Source organism: Chlorocebus sabaeus, chromosome 8 (genome assembly GCF_047675955.1).
Source record: "Chlorocebus sabaeus isolate Y175 chromosome 8, mChlSab1.0.hap1, whole genome shotgun sequence".
Lineage (NCBI taxonomy): Eukaryota > Metazoa > Chordata > Mammalia > Primates > Cercopithecidae > Chlorocebus > Chlorocebus sabaeus.
In genome coordinates, this window is record NC_132911.1 from 28398045 (window position 1) to 28414040 (window position 15996).

General features: G+C 41.6%; 1 protein-coding gene across 2 annotated transcripts in view; it reads right to left on the reverse strand.

The window, feature by feature from the left end:
* Positions 1-15996, reverse strand: part of INTS9 (integrator complex subunit 9) — a 125919-nt gene that overhangs the window by 26326 nt on the left and 83597 nt on the right. For both annotated transcript variants that reach the window (XM_007962058.3, XM_037983821.2), the window contains 2 exons: positions 4501-4612; positions 2122-2302 (listed from right to left, as the gene is read on the reverse strand). In XM_007962058.3, the coding sequence (XP_007960249.1) occupies positions 2122-2302; positions 4501-4612 (293 nt within the window). The remainder of the gene's footprint in view (positions 1-2121; positions 2303-4500; positions 4613-15996) is intronic.

Consider the following 15996-nt stretch of genomic DNA (forward strand, 5'->3'; position numbering starts at 1 on the left):
TTACAGGCACCCACCACACGCCCGGCTAATTTTTGTATTTTAGTAGAGATGGGGTTTCGCCATGTTGGCCAGCCAGGTCTCAAACTCCTGACCTCAGGTGATCCACCCGCCTCTGCCTCCCAAAGTGCTGGGGTCACAGGTCTGAGCCACTGTGCCTGGCTGGGGTCAGTTTTTTTTTTTTTTTTTACTGTCTTCTGTAATTTTATTTTTTTTCTATGGTAAACACATATTACATGTATATTAGAAACTAACAAATATCTAAAAACCAGAAACACAAAAACAACCTCCTCTCATTTTTGTATTCTCGACTTCTGTCGAATAAAATATTCCAACAACATAAAACATATGTGGTGGGTGAAAACTGGACTTGAAGAGTGCACACCCTGCTGGGATCCAAGCACAGAAGCCCACAGGGCTGGCCCAGGGCGTTATCTTCTTCAGTATTTTTATTAAGGATCTGGAAGCAGAAATTCAGAGCACACTGATTAAACATGCAAGTGATACTGAGGGTAGACTGCTCATTACTCAAGATGACCTTCCTCTGTTGGGAAAAATGAGACCCTGTTCACAAAGGATGAAATTCACTGGGTACCAATAAAAAGTGACAAAGGGCCGGGCGCAGTGGCTCACGCCTGTAATCCCAGCACTTTGGGAGGCCAAGGCAGGCGGATCACCTGAGGTCAGGAGTTTGAGACCAGCTGACTAACATGGTGAAACCCCGTCTCTACTAACAATACAAAAATTAGCCGTGCATGGTGGCAGGTGCCTGTAATCCCAGCTACTTGGGAGGCTGAAGCAGAATTGCTTGAACCCAGGAGGCAGAGGTTGCAGTGAGCCAAGATTGTGCCACTGTACTCCAGCCCGGGCGACAGAGCAAGACTCCGTCTTAAAATAAACAAACATTAAAAAAACGCTACAGAGAAGAATAATTTGTACATAGGATAGAGAAGCCTGTATAAGTCTAAACACAGGTGGGGTTTAGAAAAAAAGACCACCGAAGGGAATGAAAAAAGTACTTTAAAAAAGCAAGGGTTGGGAGCAGCATAATTGAATATGTTACAAGAAGGTGATGCACAAATTCCTTTTTAATTAGAAACTCAGGCCGGGCGCGGTGGCTCAAGCCTGTAATCCCAGCACTTTGGGAGGCCGAGACGGGCGGATCACGAGGTCAGGAGATCGAGACCATCCTGGCTAACACGGTGAAACCCTGTCTCTACTAAAAAAAAAAATACAAAAAACTAGCCGGGCGAGGTGGCGGGCGCCTGTAGTCCCAGCTACTCGGGAGGCTGAGGCAGGAGAATGGCATAAACCCGGGAGGCGGAGCTTGCAGTGAGCTGAGATCCGGCCACTGCACTCCAGCCTGGGCAACAGAGCAAGACTCCGTCTCAAAAAAAAAAAAAAAAAAAACAAACAAATTAGAAACTCAGTACATGCTGTGTCTATCTGGTTACCTCACGACTTAAAGGGATTAAATGCACCCTAGACTGCCTGTGTCACAGTCCCAGAACATTTGGGAAGCACCATTCTAAGGCACCATTGGGGATATTGTAAAAGTTATTTCCCACTTCTCCCTTTATTTTTGGTTAGGTGAGTTACATTCAAACATGCATCTAAATAACCTTAAAAAGGTTCACTAACTTCGTATTGTTTAATATTTTGCCAACTCTAGGATTTGATCAATTTTCTGATGTAATAAAATTTTGTCAAATATCATACTATTGCAACTTTTAAAAATCTAGTTTTTCTTCTCAGATTTGGTACTATACATTTTAGACAACATGAGCTTGGGCTTGAAATTTTTTTTTAACTTTTAGAATGTCATTTCACCGAGTAACAGGCAGAGGGTGACATTTGAGAAGTATATAACATTTTTGTTACCAATTTTGAAAGTGCTGGGCTAAGGTAAGTCTCTGCCTTACATGCTTCCCTCTTTGACAACTATTATTCTAAACTTAGCAATGCCACAGTTTTGGCTTTTAATAATGCAATCTTATCACAGACAAGAAAAACAACAAAATGAAATTTCCATAGTAATGTGAGAAAAAACAGGATTATTTTTATTCTTACTGCTTGAATGTCCTGAATCAAATAAAAATTCATAGAAAAAAACTACTGACATACCACTCAGCAAAGATCTGGGAAAACTCCAGTGAACTGTTGGCCACAGGGGAGATGAAGTAGAGGGGGACGCTGGAGAGCCCAGCTGAGTCGATGTACTGATACAGGCACTCCAGGAGGTCATAGATCACTCCAGAAGGGTAGCAGGGAACCAACACGTTTCCTCCATTCCGGACTGTCAGAGCTAGAAAAGTGGATGCCAGAGGAGAAAAAACATCGTATCAAGAGGGCAGTGTTATAGACTGTAACTTGTAAAATAAGATTTGCACTTGTTTTCTGACTTCTGTTTTTATAATTCACTCGCCTGTCTAATAACCTGCTTCTTTTGAAGAACACATCAAAGCAGGGGATGCTATAGGCTGATACTGATTTTCTCATCACTGTCTAATCTAGGTCCCTGGGAATAGAGCATGTGATTAGGGGTTTGGGTTTTTACCAATGGCAGCTGAGCTTCAGGACAGAGCCTCCAAGCTCCTTCGTGTTTTAGATCGTGCTCAAAAATTTGTTGGATTTGTCTCTGTTCAGTCTCTGAACATGGCTGAATGACATATAAGGAAATAGGTCAAGTTTTTCTGTTTGACTAACATTTGTCTGCAGGAGTTAGTAGTATTTTCTTTCATTAACGTTTGTCTGCAGGAAAATCCCCTATACTTTAAGTACTTAGGCTCACCTAGATGCTGTAACTTGAGTGCTGGTGGGCTTGCTATTGCTAGAGTATGGTATTAGAGTAGGGTACAGTGGAGAAAATCAACATAGCTGGTCATACATAGCTCAAGAGCCTGGCTCAAATCCTACCTCTGTCCCAACCCATAGGACCACAGGAAAGCCACTACAGCCTTCCCTGGCCTCAGTTCCTGCATCCGTTACACGAAAAGAATGAACGAGATCAGTAATTTTCAAGCTTCAGTTTGCATGGAAAATGTCAGAGAATATGTTCAAAATGCAACTTTTCTTCTGGGTGTCTCCTTTCCCCAGAGATTCTGACTTACCAGGTAGGGCCCCCAAATTTGCATTTTTAATAAGTAATCCCATTGGTCTTAAGGAATGTGGTTAGTGGACCCCACTTTGGGAGACTGAATTAGAAGTAAGGTTCCTTTCAAGCCTAAAGTTCTTCGAGTAGATGATTCTAGACTATAAACAAACATACAAACCAAGACTATTTGAGATTAGTCCAATTATTTTTCTAAGGTAAAAATAAATTACCTTTGGGTTAGTATCAAAGAACAAAAACAGACTATGTTTATTAGCATGGCCAAGTGAAATTTCTAAGAACAGTGCCTTCCATGTAAATATAAGAAGATGACCACTTCTTCTTCCTAGAGCAGAAGTAGTATCACTTAAAGTTGCTAGAGCTGAAGGTCTGAGCTCATTAACTTAGCTGTTATGGACTGAATGTGTGTGTCCCCCACAAGATTCTTATGTTGTAGGCCTAACCCCCACTGTGATGGTACAGAGAGGGAGAGACTTTGGGAAGTGATCAGGTTTAGATGAGGTCACAAGGGTGCAGGCCCCATGATGGGATTCATGCCCTCGTCAGAAAAGAAAGAGAGGCTGGGTACGGTGGCTCACACCTGTAATCCCAGCACTTTGGGAGGCCGAGGCGGATGGATCATGAGGTCAGGAGTTCGAGACCAGCCTGGCCAACATAGTGAAACCCCGTCCCATCTCTACTAAAAATACAAAAATTAGCCAGGCACGGTAGTGCGCACCTGTAGTCCCAGCTACTCAGATTTAGTGACAGTTATATCTGAAGGAAAATAAATTTCTTACAGGTAGAAAATGCCCCATACCTCTCTTAATTTAGCCTTTCTCCAAAAGAAGAAAGAATAAAACCAACCAAATATTAGTGGGGAAAAAATATACCTGTTTGGCTGGGCGCTGCGGCTCACACCTGAAATCCCAGTGGGCAGATCGCCTGAGGTCAGGAGTTCCAGACCAGCCTGGCCAACATGGTGAAACCCTATCTCTATGAAAAATACAAAAATTAGCCAGGTGTGGTGGCACATGCCTATAGTCCCAGCTACTCAGAAGGCTGAGGTAGGAGAATCACTTGAACCCAGGAGACGGAGGTTGCAGTGAGCCAAGATCATGCCACTGCACTCCAGCCTGGGTGACAGAGCAAGACTCTGTCTCAAAAACAAACAAACAAACAAACATACATACATATTCATATATATATATATGTTCACTGTATTGCTGTTGTGAGTTCAAAGTGTAACACTCTTTTCTGTGCTATTATTTGCAAAGATGTACTGCCTCCCTTCTTTGACAACTGCTACCCTGTAAGCACTCCTTCCCCCATTATTGTAAAATAGTATATTTATTATTGTAAAATAAATGCAAGATAGAGCATCCAACGTAAGATGAGAGATGGTTGCACACCTAGGTTGCTGCAGAATTCTCCCACCATGCCATCTGGGTTTGCAGTGGGGATCTGGGTAAGCCCTGTCAGGACAAGAACATCGCTGTTTTTGAGAGAAGCTTGGTCCATGGGCTGAAAAAGAACACAGAAATATGGTTAGTAATTTTAAAAGGAGCATTACCTGCAAATAGTGAAAGAATAAGAGAACACAGACATTGCTCTTTCTATGATGAACCCATCATCGAGTTCTCTTACGTTCTCTAAGGAATAGTCTGTCCTTAACCACTGGCTGCCTAAGTTGGGTGGGGACTGATGGCAGGAGGCAAGAGGAAGTTTTAGTCAGGGATGAACAAGTTCTGTATCTTCACTGGGGCAGTGATTATATCAAAATTCAGTTTTACACATTTAAGATCTTTATGTTTCACCATATATACATTTTACCTCCATTAAAACAAGGTATCTTGTATTTCTGTAATGCTTTCTTCGTTTCAAAATGCTATCTCACATGTCATCAGTGGTTCTCAAGCTTCACGTGAGTCAGAATCCCCTGGAGGGTGTGCTAAAACACGGATTGCTGGGTCCCTCCCAGAGTTTCAGATGCAGGTTGGGATGGGGCCTGAGAATCTGCATTTTCACATGTTCCCAGGAGATGCTGCCATTGCTGGCCTGGGGGATCACACTTTGAGAAGCATACATTATAGAATTTGATTCTTAAAATAACTCTGAAGCACAGGAAATAAGCATACACTATGGGAATATGGAATTTGGGACTCAAAGAGGTAAGGAGATTTACACTAAATCCCAGTGGCATAGAAGCCATGAAGAACCCTGGATCCCTGGATTGGGAACTAGAAGGTCAAATCTACTCCCAATTCCATGACCAGCCTCATGACCTCAGTCACGGCTCTGAGCTGAGTTTCCTATAAAATGGGGCTATTTCTTGACCCATCTCCCTTAGATGACTTCTGTAAGTCTCACAGGTTTTTGATCTTCTTGTGAAGATCTCATGTTCTTGTGAACTAGGAACTCCCAGGGCACACTACTATGTGATTCTTAGGATGCTGTGTTTTTATTTTTACTCACCACAGCTTGAATTTAATTTTGATTGTTTTCCAATCATTTCAAAAAATATTACCCTTTCTAAATAAATTAGGATTAAAATAAGAAACCAAAATGAGGGCCCAAAATGGATTAAGAAGCTGGAGAGCTCACAGGAGAGCTCATAAAGATTTCCATCTGAAATGCATCCTCTCCTCGTCTCCATTGAAAATACCCAGTGGATCATCAGAAGAAAAAAGCTAGCAACACAGTTTACTATGAAGGCCTATCCCTCTTTTTTCTGTCCCACCCAATTTTGCAATAAATAAAATTCCAAATAATAGCAAAGTCTCAACATCTGCATTGTGGTCTCCGGGGAGCTGTGCCTTGAGTATTTTCCTTTCACCTTCTATTACATATAAGCATGGATACATAAGCTTCATTATTTTTTAAATAACATAATTGTGGTCTTACGTTATAAGCAGCTTTATAACCTGAAAAACATTTAATATGAAAACAGAAAAAGGCCAGTGGTGAAGACAGCTATATGTGAATAGCTTCTATTTTCTATTTGCACAAGTATATTCACACAAGTATGTAAGAGCATTTTCTCTGCTTGGGCAGAACTCATCTATTTGTACTTCTCCAACAAATACATATGCATCCATTGTTTCCAGAGAAGAGAGGAAGGGAAGTACAGGACAGCGATTCTTAGCAGATGTGTAAGGGGCCTCAGATGATTTCTCATGTGCGAGTATCAACTGGAAAGAAACCAGAATGGTGACAAAGGAACCAAGCATCAATGGGTAGCAATTAGCTTAAAATGGCAACCATTTTATGTGGACCTTGTTAGAATGAACCAATAATGATCCCGAGGGCTGAAGGGAGATGAGGGACTTTAGAGGATCCAGGAACCTTCTGAAATGGTACATACAATTCTGTGTGTGCCTGTGTATACTTTTCTTTTTTCTTCTCATCTCGGCTCACTGCAACCTCCACCTCCCGGGTTCAAGTGATCTCCTGTCTCAGCCTCCTGAGTAGCTGGGATTACACGTGCTCACCACCAACCCCAGGTAACTTCTGTACTTTTAGTAGGGAAAGTTTTCACCATGTTGGCCAGGATGGTCTTGTACTCCTGACCTCAAGCAATCTTCCTGCTTTGGTCTCCCAAAGTGCTGGGATTACAGTCATGAACCACAATGCCCAGCCTCTGTGTATACTTTTCCATAAATTTAACTGGGTGGTGAAATGGGGCCATGACCCTAAAAAGATGAAGAACTGCTAATCCACACTTGAGCTCAGACATTTGAGGCTGCAGTGAGCTATGTGTGCACCACTGTGCTTTGGCCTGGCCGGCATTGCAAGACTGTCTCCCTTTCAAACAAAACAAAAGAACTACTGATCCAGATAAAAACATGTAACACAGGCAGGGCTCGGTGGCTCACGCCTGTAATCCCAGCACTTTGGGAGGCCGAGGCAGGTGGATCATAAGGTCAGGTACTGGAGACCAGCCTGGCCAACATAATGAAACTCCGTCTCTACTAAAAATACAAATAATTAACTAGGCGTGGTAGCGGGTGCCTGTAATCCCAGCTACTCGGGAGGCTGAGGCAAGAGAATTGCTTGAACCCGGGAGGTGGAGGTTGCAGTGAGCTGAGATCATGCCATTGCACTCCAGCCTGGGCAACGAGAGCAAAACTCTGTCTCAAACAAAACAAAACATATAACACAGAGCAAACTCTGCAAACATCTTTGAACCTTGGCCATCAGCATCTTCCTTTGAATATTAAAGGACCGCCAACACACAAGCAGAGGCAGTGCTACAGTACGAATGTCGCCAAGTGGGAACCATTTTAAGATACCTCATGATCAGGTCAGACTGGATGTTTGTAATTTTAGCCCTTAACTCAGAGACATTTCTCGTTGATTCCCAGGGCTACTGTGATGAAGCAGGCTTAAAAGGCTTTTAGTGACACTCTCCAAAGCAAGCTGACACCTCAAACATCTCCATTTCACCACCAAAGGGCAAATGTATAGATTACTGGTGTCAATGACCACTCACTGAGTGCTGCAAACGGGAACATTTTGTTCAAACACACACACAAAGAAAAAGCCATCTTGTCCAAGTACCAACTTAAAATACCTTACAAAGTTGAAAGTCACAAACAAGTGATTCTTCTTCTTGGTCACTTTGCAAGCCAGGGAGCCCTGGCCAGTGACGCCACACTGGTGTGCCCCAGCTTACCTGTTACTGCTTATACCTGTGTTCAGTGGTGCCCGAGCTCTTGTACAGCACCCAAGAAGAATGAGATTACGCTGAACATTAAAGGGTGAGTAGGGTGAAGAATTTTATTGAGTGATGGAACAGCTCTCAGCAGAGAGGGGATGTGGGGGGTGGTCCCCCACCCCTGCGGTTGGGTGGTTCTCTCCTATTATTGACTGAGTCTGGGGTCTTACAGGCAGAGGATGCACAGTGCATGCTGATTGGTTAGTGAGTATGTAAAAAAGGTTAAAGCAAAGACACCAATAAAAGGTGGGTATCACAGTGTAGAAAACTAAGTAGGAAAGGGTAGGTACATGTAAAATAGGTGAAGGGTGGGGATCAATCAGGGGAAAGCGCACCAAACAGAAAGGTAAATTCTCAATCCGAGTCCGAAGATTTAACTTGTAGCTTGGCTTTCAGGCTTTAAACCGTCTTTGGCTTGGAGGTGTGTTTCACTGGGTACCCATCCCATCTGCCCAGGCATTTGGCTGCCTCTTGTTGCTCTCACAAACTTAAGGAATAATATTTTCATAAACCCCAAGCCTAAGAGGGCTGTGGCCATGGTGTCGGGCCTCTGATGCTTCATTTAGATTGAACACTTGGTACAAGGCATGAGAAGACCTGGTCCCTAGAAGCTTATAATCCAGTTGAAGAAAACATTTAGGCATAATTTTACAAAAAGGATTTTTCAAAAAGCCACAGAAAGTATAATGCAAATTTTCAGAGTTTGCACTGAGTATACAGATGCCAAGACGAATGCAGACTAGCAAGCTGCACCAGGCCAGGTGAGGTCAATAACACATGGCTTTTGGCAGATGATGTTTTGCTCCAGTTTTCTTTTCTTCCTTGGCTAAGGAACTTAAGACTCAATTTCAACAGCCTGGGTCACTCACTGCCTTTGGAACATCTCCCAGACATCTCTCCCTTCCCCAATACCAAGTTGTCCCTTTAACATGTGCCCTGGGGCTTCTAATACTTTCTATCTCAGCACTGATCACTCCAAACTGAAAGTACTATTTACTTGTCTGTGTCCCTCACAGGACTCTGAAGCTCCGTGAAGGCAAGAACTTTGTTTCCCTGTTGCCTAGCAAAATGCCTGGCATACAGCATTTGCTAAACAAACATTTGCTGAATAGATGAATAAATAAAAAGAACGTGGTCTGGTAGGAAACGTGAGAATTTCACACTGGGAAAGAGTGCAGTGGGAGTCAGGAAGGTGAGAGGAAGCATGACCACTGCAGGATGGAGAGTGTACTCTGGGCTAGAGAAAGGAGTTGAGTAAAGAGGGTGCAATTGGTAAAGGACCAAAGTGGTCAGGATCATGCCCACTGACAGAGTGGGCAGTGAGGAGTCAACCTTCTGAAGCAGCAAATGACATTCTGGTAACAGCAATTACAGGAGATTTTGCTAAAGGAGGTGGGTGAGAGCAAACAGGGAACATTTTTAAGGCCCCTATAGCAGTCCAGACAGAGAGAAACAAATTATAATGTCATGGCAGGTGAGGAGATGGAAGCACCAGATCCACTTGACTGATCACCTGCACCCTGGAGAAAAGTTCTGCACGTACACATCTTTGCCCACTATTACTTCTGTAAATTTCATGTTTCTCATATAGCCTAGCTTACTCTGTTCCCCAAAGTAGGGGTTTGGGAAATACCACTAACTACAGGAGGTAATGAATGAACAACTAAACAAATGCACCATAAATGGTATACTTTATTTCTGAGAGAAGGAAATATTCTGCAGAGAGAAGCTGTACAGCCAGATAAGACAAATAAGATAGAAAGCATGGAAAGAAACAGGTGGAGAGCCAGTAAATTGTCTGGCCTCCCCCTCCTTGCTTTGTGGGACCTACCTCCAACCAATCCATGGACTATTAGTAGCATAGCTTACCTGCCGCCCTAGCCCCCCAAATATATTAGGTTTAATTTTTACCGTAGAGCTTCCAGATCAGGGCACAGTATTGCAGAAACAGCATAACATTTGGGGAAATTCAGGGGGAAGAAAATATTACAAAAAACAAAACAAACCTACCTAGCAACTGCCTTAGTTCTTAAAAATTTGATTCGGCTGGGCACGGTGGCTCATGCCTATAATCCCAGAACTTTGGGAGGTCGAGGCAGGTGGATCACTTGAGCCCAGGAGTTTGAAACCAGCCTGGGAAACAGGGCAAAACCCCATCTCTACAAAAAATACAAAAAAATTAGCTGGCATGGTGGTGTGCGCCTATACCTCTAGCTACTCAAGAGGCTGAGATGGGAGGATCTCTTAGGCTCAGGAGGCAGAAGTTGCAGTGAACTGAGATCATGCCCTTGCCCTCTAGCCTGAGTGACAGATTAAGACCCTGTCTCAAACAACAACAACAACAACAAAAAACCCAAAAAACAAAAAACCTGATTCAAGAAATCCAAATTTAAGATATTTTCTTTAGATTTAAGAGAAGAAACTACATTACTGCCAGTCTTTGTTTATTTATTTCTTATTTATTTTTGAGACAGAATCTTGCTCTGTTGTTCAGACTGGAGTGCAGTGGCGTGACCTCAGCTCACTGCAGCCTCAACTTCCTTGTGCTCAAGCGAGACTCCCACCTCAGCTTCCCAAGTAGCTGGGACCACAGGTGCATGCCACCATGGTCAGCTAAGTTTTGTATTTTTTGTAGAGATGGAGTTTTACCATGTTGCCCAGCCTGGTCTCAAACTCCTGGGCTCAAGCAATCCTCCTGCCTCGACCTCCCAAAGTGCTGGGATTACAGGCGCAAGTCACCAGGCCCAACCAGTGCCAGAGTCTTTAAGACTTCAAGAAAATGAGCCAATCGGAGCGTTCCCTTGACCTTCAAAGGGAAAAGGATCATGAAGTACAGGTGTGGGAATTGTGCCAGCTCTAGGAGACCTTCTCATAGGCCAACCACCGTCTTCCAACCCCATGGATAAGAAAGAATTCTCACAGTGAAGAATAAAACATCATAAGCTCAGGGAATGACTGGGTGGAAAATGCCAATTCATTTTCTTTTATTTCATTTCTTAAACAAATTCTTTCCAAAATTCTAAGCCAGAGATTCTTAACCTGAAAAATAACAATGGTCTTCTGAGGACTCCATAAACTCAGGGTCTTCAGAAATAAAAAGCGAAGTCTGTGTCAATGTGCATAAATGTTTTATTACTTTTTTTGGAGTAGTTCTCATCAGATTATTACTATCAGGCTTTTGGTTAACGACCCACAAAATGCTAAGAACCACTGCTTGGAGGCAGTCATCCCCCTGTGGAACCCTTGCTTTCAAATCATCTCTCCTCCCCTTCTCCCTCAAAGACCCAGAAGCCTTAGAAACTAGGGAACCATGTGTCTTAGCTTCAAGGCCAAAAGTTATGTGGGAAGGAAACAGCCCACTGACTGGCTGTGCCTGGTTTTCCAAATTTATTCCTGGTCAGAGACCAAGGTGTTGGAGAGTCTTCAAGGCCTTCAGGTAAGAGCTAAAGGGGTAGGATGGGTACCTTTCCAGGTCTGTTTTGTGGTCAGAAGGATGAGAAAAGATCAAAACAATAAACAAACTAAACCTAAACACAAATGAAAACATACTGCCAAGAGTAACAACAAAATACTCTACCGTGCCCTACAATTTTCCATACTTCAAATCTTAGCCTGGTAAGGACATCAGTGTCACATTCTATTATAGATAAGTTTCTAAAACTAACCAAACCAGGCGTGGTGGCTCATGCCTGTAATCCCACCACTTTGGGAGGCTGAGACGGGTGAATTGCTTGAGCCCAAGAGTTCAAGACCAGCCTGGGCAACATGGTAAAACCTTGTTTCTTTAAAAAAAAAAAAAAAAAAAAAAAAAAAAATTAGCCAGATGTGCTGGTGCACTGTAGTCCCAGCTACTTGGGAGGCTGAGGTGGGAGGATCATCTGAGCCTGGAGAGTTTAAGGTTGCAGTGAGCCATGATCATGCCACTGCACTCCAACCTGGGCAACAGAGTTAGACTGTCTCAAAAATAAATAAATAAATTATAAAACTAAGCCCTAATGTCTAGGTATATGTAGCTTTTGCTACACTATGCTGGGGAGTTCCACATCTAAAACTCAAGTCTACCCCTGAAGTCAGGCAGAGTAGCCAAGAAGCTATTGAAACAATATGACTATTACGTTGCCTTTTCAAACCAACATAATACAAAATGTAGTATTCAAATACAGGTTCAAAAGTCACAAGCAAATCCATTCATTTGATTTCCACGGTCAGAAAGGCCGCGACTTCAATTATCAAAAGTGCTTGCTAGTTATTGCCAATACATTTATGGGATCTTTCCAACAGGTGCTGCTTGTTTTGTTCTATTAGTATTATTTTTAAACTGTGTCCTGGGCCCTCTTTCTGGGCAGACTATACAACTGTTTGAAATAAGTTTTTTTCAGGAAAAAAGTTTTAAACCATTTAAATGTCCAAAAGTGAGAAAGAGTTAAACATTTCATGGTATATCCACAGGACAGAGCACTAGACAGATATCATATGTCATGTGGTAGAATCCATGATGACCTAAGTAAAGTTCACTACACAGTTCATCAGAAAGAGTAGAAAAGCAGGCTGCAAATAGCTCTTAATGTTAGGATTCATACAATTTTTATATTTTCTCTGAGACTTTTGTATTTTCCAAAATTACTACAATAAATACAAATTAAAATTTTCTGATCAGAAAGAGAAAATAATATTATTTCAAAATAAGACGTCTACTATGACTCCTGACAAGACCACACGTGGGCATGAGCTGCTGGCATGCTCCTAGAATCTATTTTTATTTTTATTTATTTATTTTGAGACAGGGTCTCACTCTGTGGTCCTGGCTGAAGCACATTGGTGCGGCCACAGCTCACTGCAGCCTCAACCTCCCTAACTCAAGTGATCCTCCCACGTCAGCATCCCGAGTAGCTGGGACCACAAGCGTGTGCCACCACGCCCAGCTTCTTTTTTGATTTTTTGTAGAGACGGGTCCCACTATGTTGCCCAAGCTGGTCTCGAACATCCTGAGCTCAAGCAATCCTCCCACCTTGGCCTCCCAAGGTGTTGGGATTATAGGTGTGAGCCAATGTGCTCTGCCACACTCCCAGAATCTAAACTGAGAGGACAGAGGTGCTCAGAAGCAAAGGCAGCTGACAAATGTGAGAAACTAAATCATAAATTCCTGGGGAATACATTCCTGGGGAAACTAGGGGCCTTGGAATGAGGACAAAAGGGCAGGCAATAGCTTCTACTGTGGGTGGAGGAGAGGTTGCGCAAAAACCCTTTGTCCTTTTTTCTTTCCTCCATATTACAGTTGGCAGATTGTGGCCGGTTCAACCCCCACTCTGTGAGGAAGGAAATGCCAGAACAGCGGGATGAAGGTTCACATAACACTAAGCCACTCCTTGGTTGTTCCCTCACACCACAAGGGCAAAGTGGTGACAAGTCAGGGGGACACTCAGGAGAAACAATGTCTGAAGCACAGATATGAGAGGAGGGGCCCTGAGGGTCAAGCAAGGAGAGCTCGCAGGGAATCAAACAAGACCACCAAGGAAGGCAGCACCTACTAAACATTGTGAGCTAAAATCTATCTCCACAGGGAGAATTAGTGAACCACAGTAGGAATATATGTATTAAAACGTCCCAAAAAATATACAGAGGGAGATTAAAATGAGCAAGTGTAAAGAGAAACATCTAGAAATACTGTGAACAAAAGTACGTTTGTGTGAGGAGCAGCATGAATATGGCCGAGAATGAATTCAGGAGCTGGAAGATTTTTTTCAGGAGGCTTCATGAAGTAGATGGGAAATATACAAGAAAAAAGACATGCAATACACAAAAGTGTCAGCATCTATATACTAGAAATTCCATAAAAAGAAAAAGAAAATCAGCCAGGAGTAAGTAATTTAAAATATGACTACGAAGTTTTTTAAGTTAAAGGAAACTGGAAGATCTCACAGACACTATATTAACAGGAAAAACACACATTGAAAAACATTGAAGAGAAATCATTGTAAAACATACAAATATTAAAGTGAAAATTCTAAAAGCAGATCCCATATAATGGAACACAAATCTAAATGCCTTCAGAGTTCTTAACAACAACAAGTGATATAAGTGGAAAATGAAGTCGTATTTCCAAAGCTTTATCCTATCAAAGTTTTTTTGCCTTTGATTTTTAATCCATCCAAGCTATCATTTAAATGTGAGAAAAAATTAAAGACACTCTTAATAATCAAGGCCTCACAGGCTTACCACTTCAAGACCCTCTAGATTCCCATTCCTCAAGTATTCCTGGAAGAAAAAAAGTCAATCTAGCAGGATGTTATGAGATCCTGTATATGGAAAGTAAGGTTGAAAAACTCACAGTGTATCTCAATGAAGATCACTGTTGTTGCAATAAGGAATACATTCACCACCCTATGTGTATTCTAAATGACCCAGAACTAAAATTCTAGATGGTTTCACCATGGTCAGCATGGGGTATGGTGTGCAAAGGAAGACAGAGAGATGGGGTAGACAAGAGGACAGTGTGGCTTTGGGAGGAAACATACAGATACTGAAAAGTAACATAGTCACAGAAAAAACAAACTAAGAAATACCTCAGAAGAATAAAAATAAAATGTGTATTTTCACATATACAGAAGGAAATTTACCCTTCTAAAGGAAGGCAAGAAAGGACTAGGAAAAGAATGAACTAAAAACATGAAAGAAGATGGCAAAACTACAACAGCCATCACATGAAATACAAACAGGTTTACCAACCAAGAGACACTAGATTAAAAAAAAAAAATCCTGGCAAGCACGGTGGCTCATGCCTGTAATCCCAGCACTTTGGGAGGTCAAAGGTGAACTGATCGCTGGAGCCCAGGAGTTTGAGACCAGCCTGGGCAATATAGGAAGATCCTGTCTCTACAAAAAGTACAAAAATTACCCAGGCACGGTGACATGTGCCTGTAGTCCCAGCTACTTTGGAGGCTGAGGCGGGAGGACTGCTTGAATTGCAGAGGCAGAGGCTGCAGTGAGTTGAGACCGCACCACTGTACTCTAGCCTGGGTGACACAGCAAGACCTTGTCTCAGAAAAAACAAAAACAAAAACAAAACCAAAACCAAAAAAACCAAACCAAACCTGGGAAAAAGCCTCTTGGCTTTTAATGCAGTTTTTATAGAGAAAAAAAAGAAAGCATCGAAGCATCCTGATAAAAAGAATAACTGATTGATAAAATATAATGATCATGAATATATGGACTCCTGAGTATACAGCATAGAAATATTAAAAACTAAAAATTGGTAAAACTACAGTGAGAAATAATCAACAACTAACACACCCTTTTCAGAAATCAGTAGCTAAGCAAAGATATAAGACTTGAATGATGCAAAACACTCAAATACATATAGAAATATTTTACCCAACAGTGAATACACATTCTTTTCCAAGACACGTAGAGAACATTTACAAAAATAGATTGTGCTTCAAAGGAAGCCTAATCAAATTTCAGTCCATCAGGATATGTTTATTATAATGCAAAAGATTAGACTCTTGAAACATAGGCTTAAAAAAATTTCCTCTAATCCTATGTCTAATCAGACTGGATGGACTAGAAACAATTATACTGTAAAATAACCTTTGGTTATTTAAATCATGAACATTATAAAGAATATTATGACATACTTAGAGATGAATGACAAAGCACTGCGTATCAAAAATGTAACAAAGTAAAATTATACTAAGACACAAACTGGTTGCTTTAAATATATTTGTGGAAAAGCAAACACTGAAACGCACTTAGTAAAAACAGTAAATCTGAAGTAAAGAAGGAAGGAAGGAAATAAAGGGCAGAACAAAGGATGAAAATACAACCAAAACAATTAAAAGCAAAAACTTATTTTTTGAATAAAATCAATAATATAGACAATCTTCTGGCAAGTCTGATCAAGAAGATGATGAAAATAAAATTTAGAATGAAATAGACTTATACAAAAAGGTTAAACAAATAAAAGAGGATTATAAATAGCTCTATACTTATGATTTTGAAAACCTAGGCAAAAAGGACAAATCTCTGCCAAAATTCTGGCACAATTTTGGCCCAGAAAACGTAGTTCAATAATGGTCATCCAGATCCAGACAGTTTTATGGAACATTTGACCAAACTTTCAGGAAAAGATAATCCCTACCTCATATACTTTTTTCTGACATTAGAAAAAGAGGGAAAGGCTCCCAAATCACCT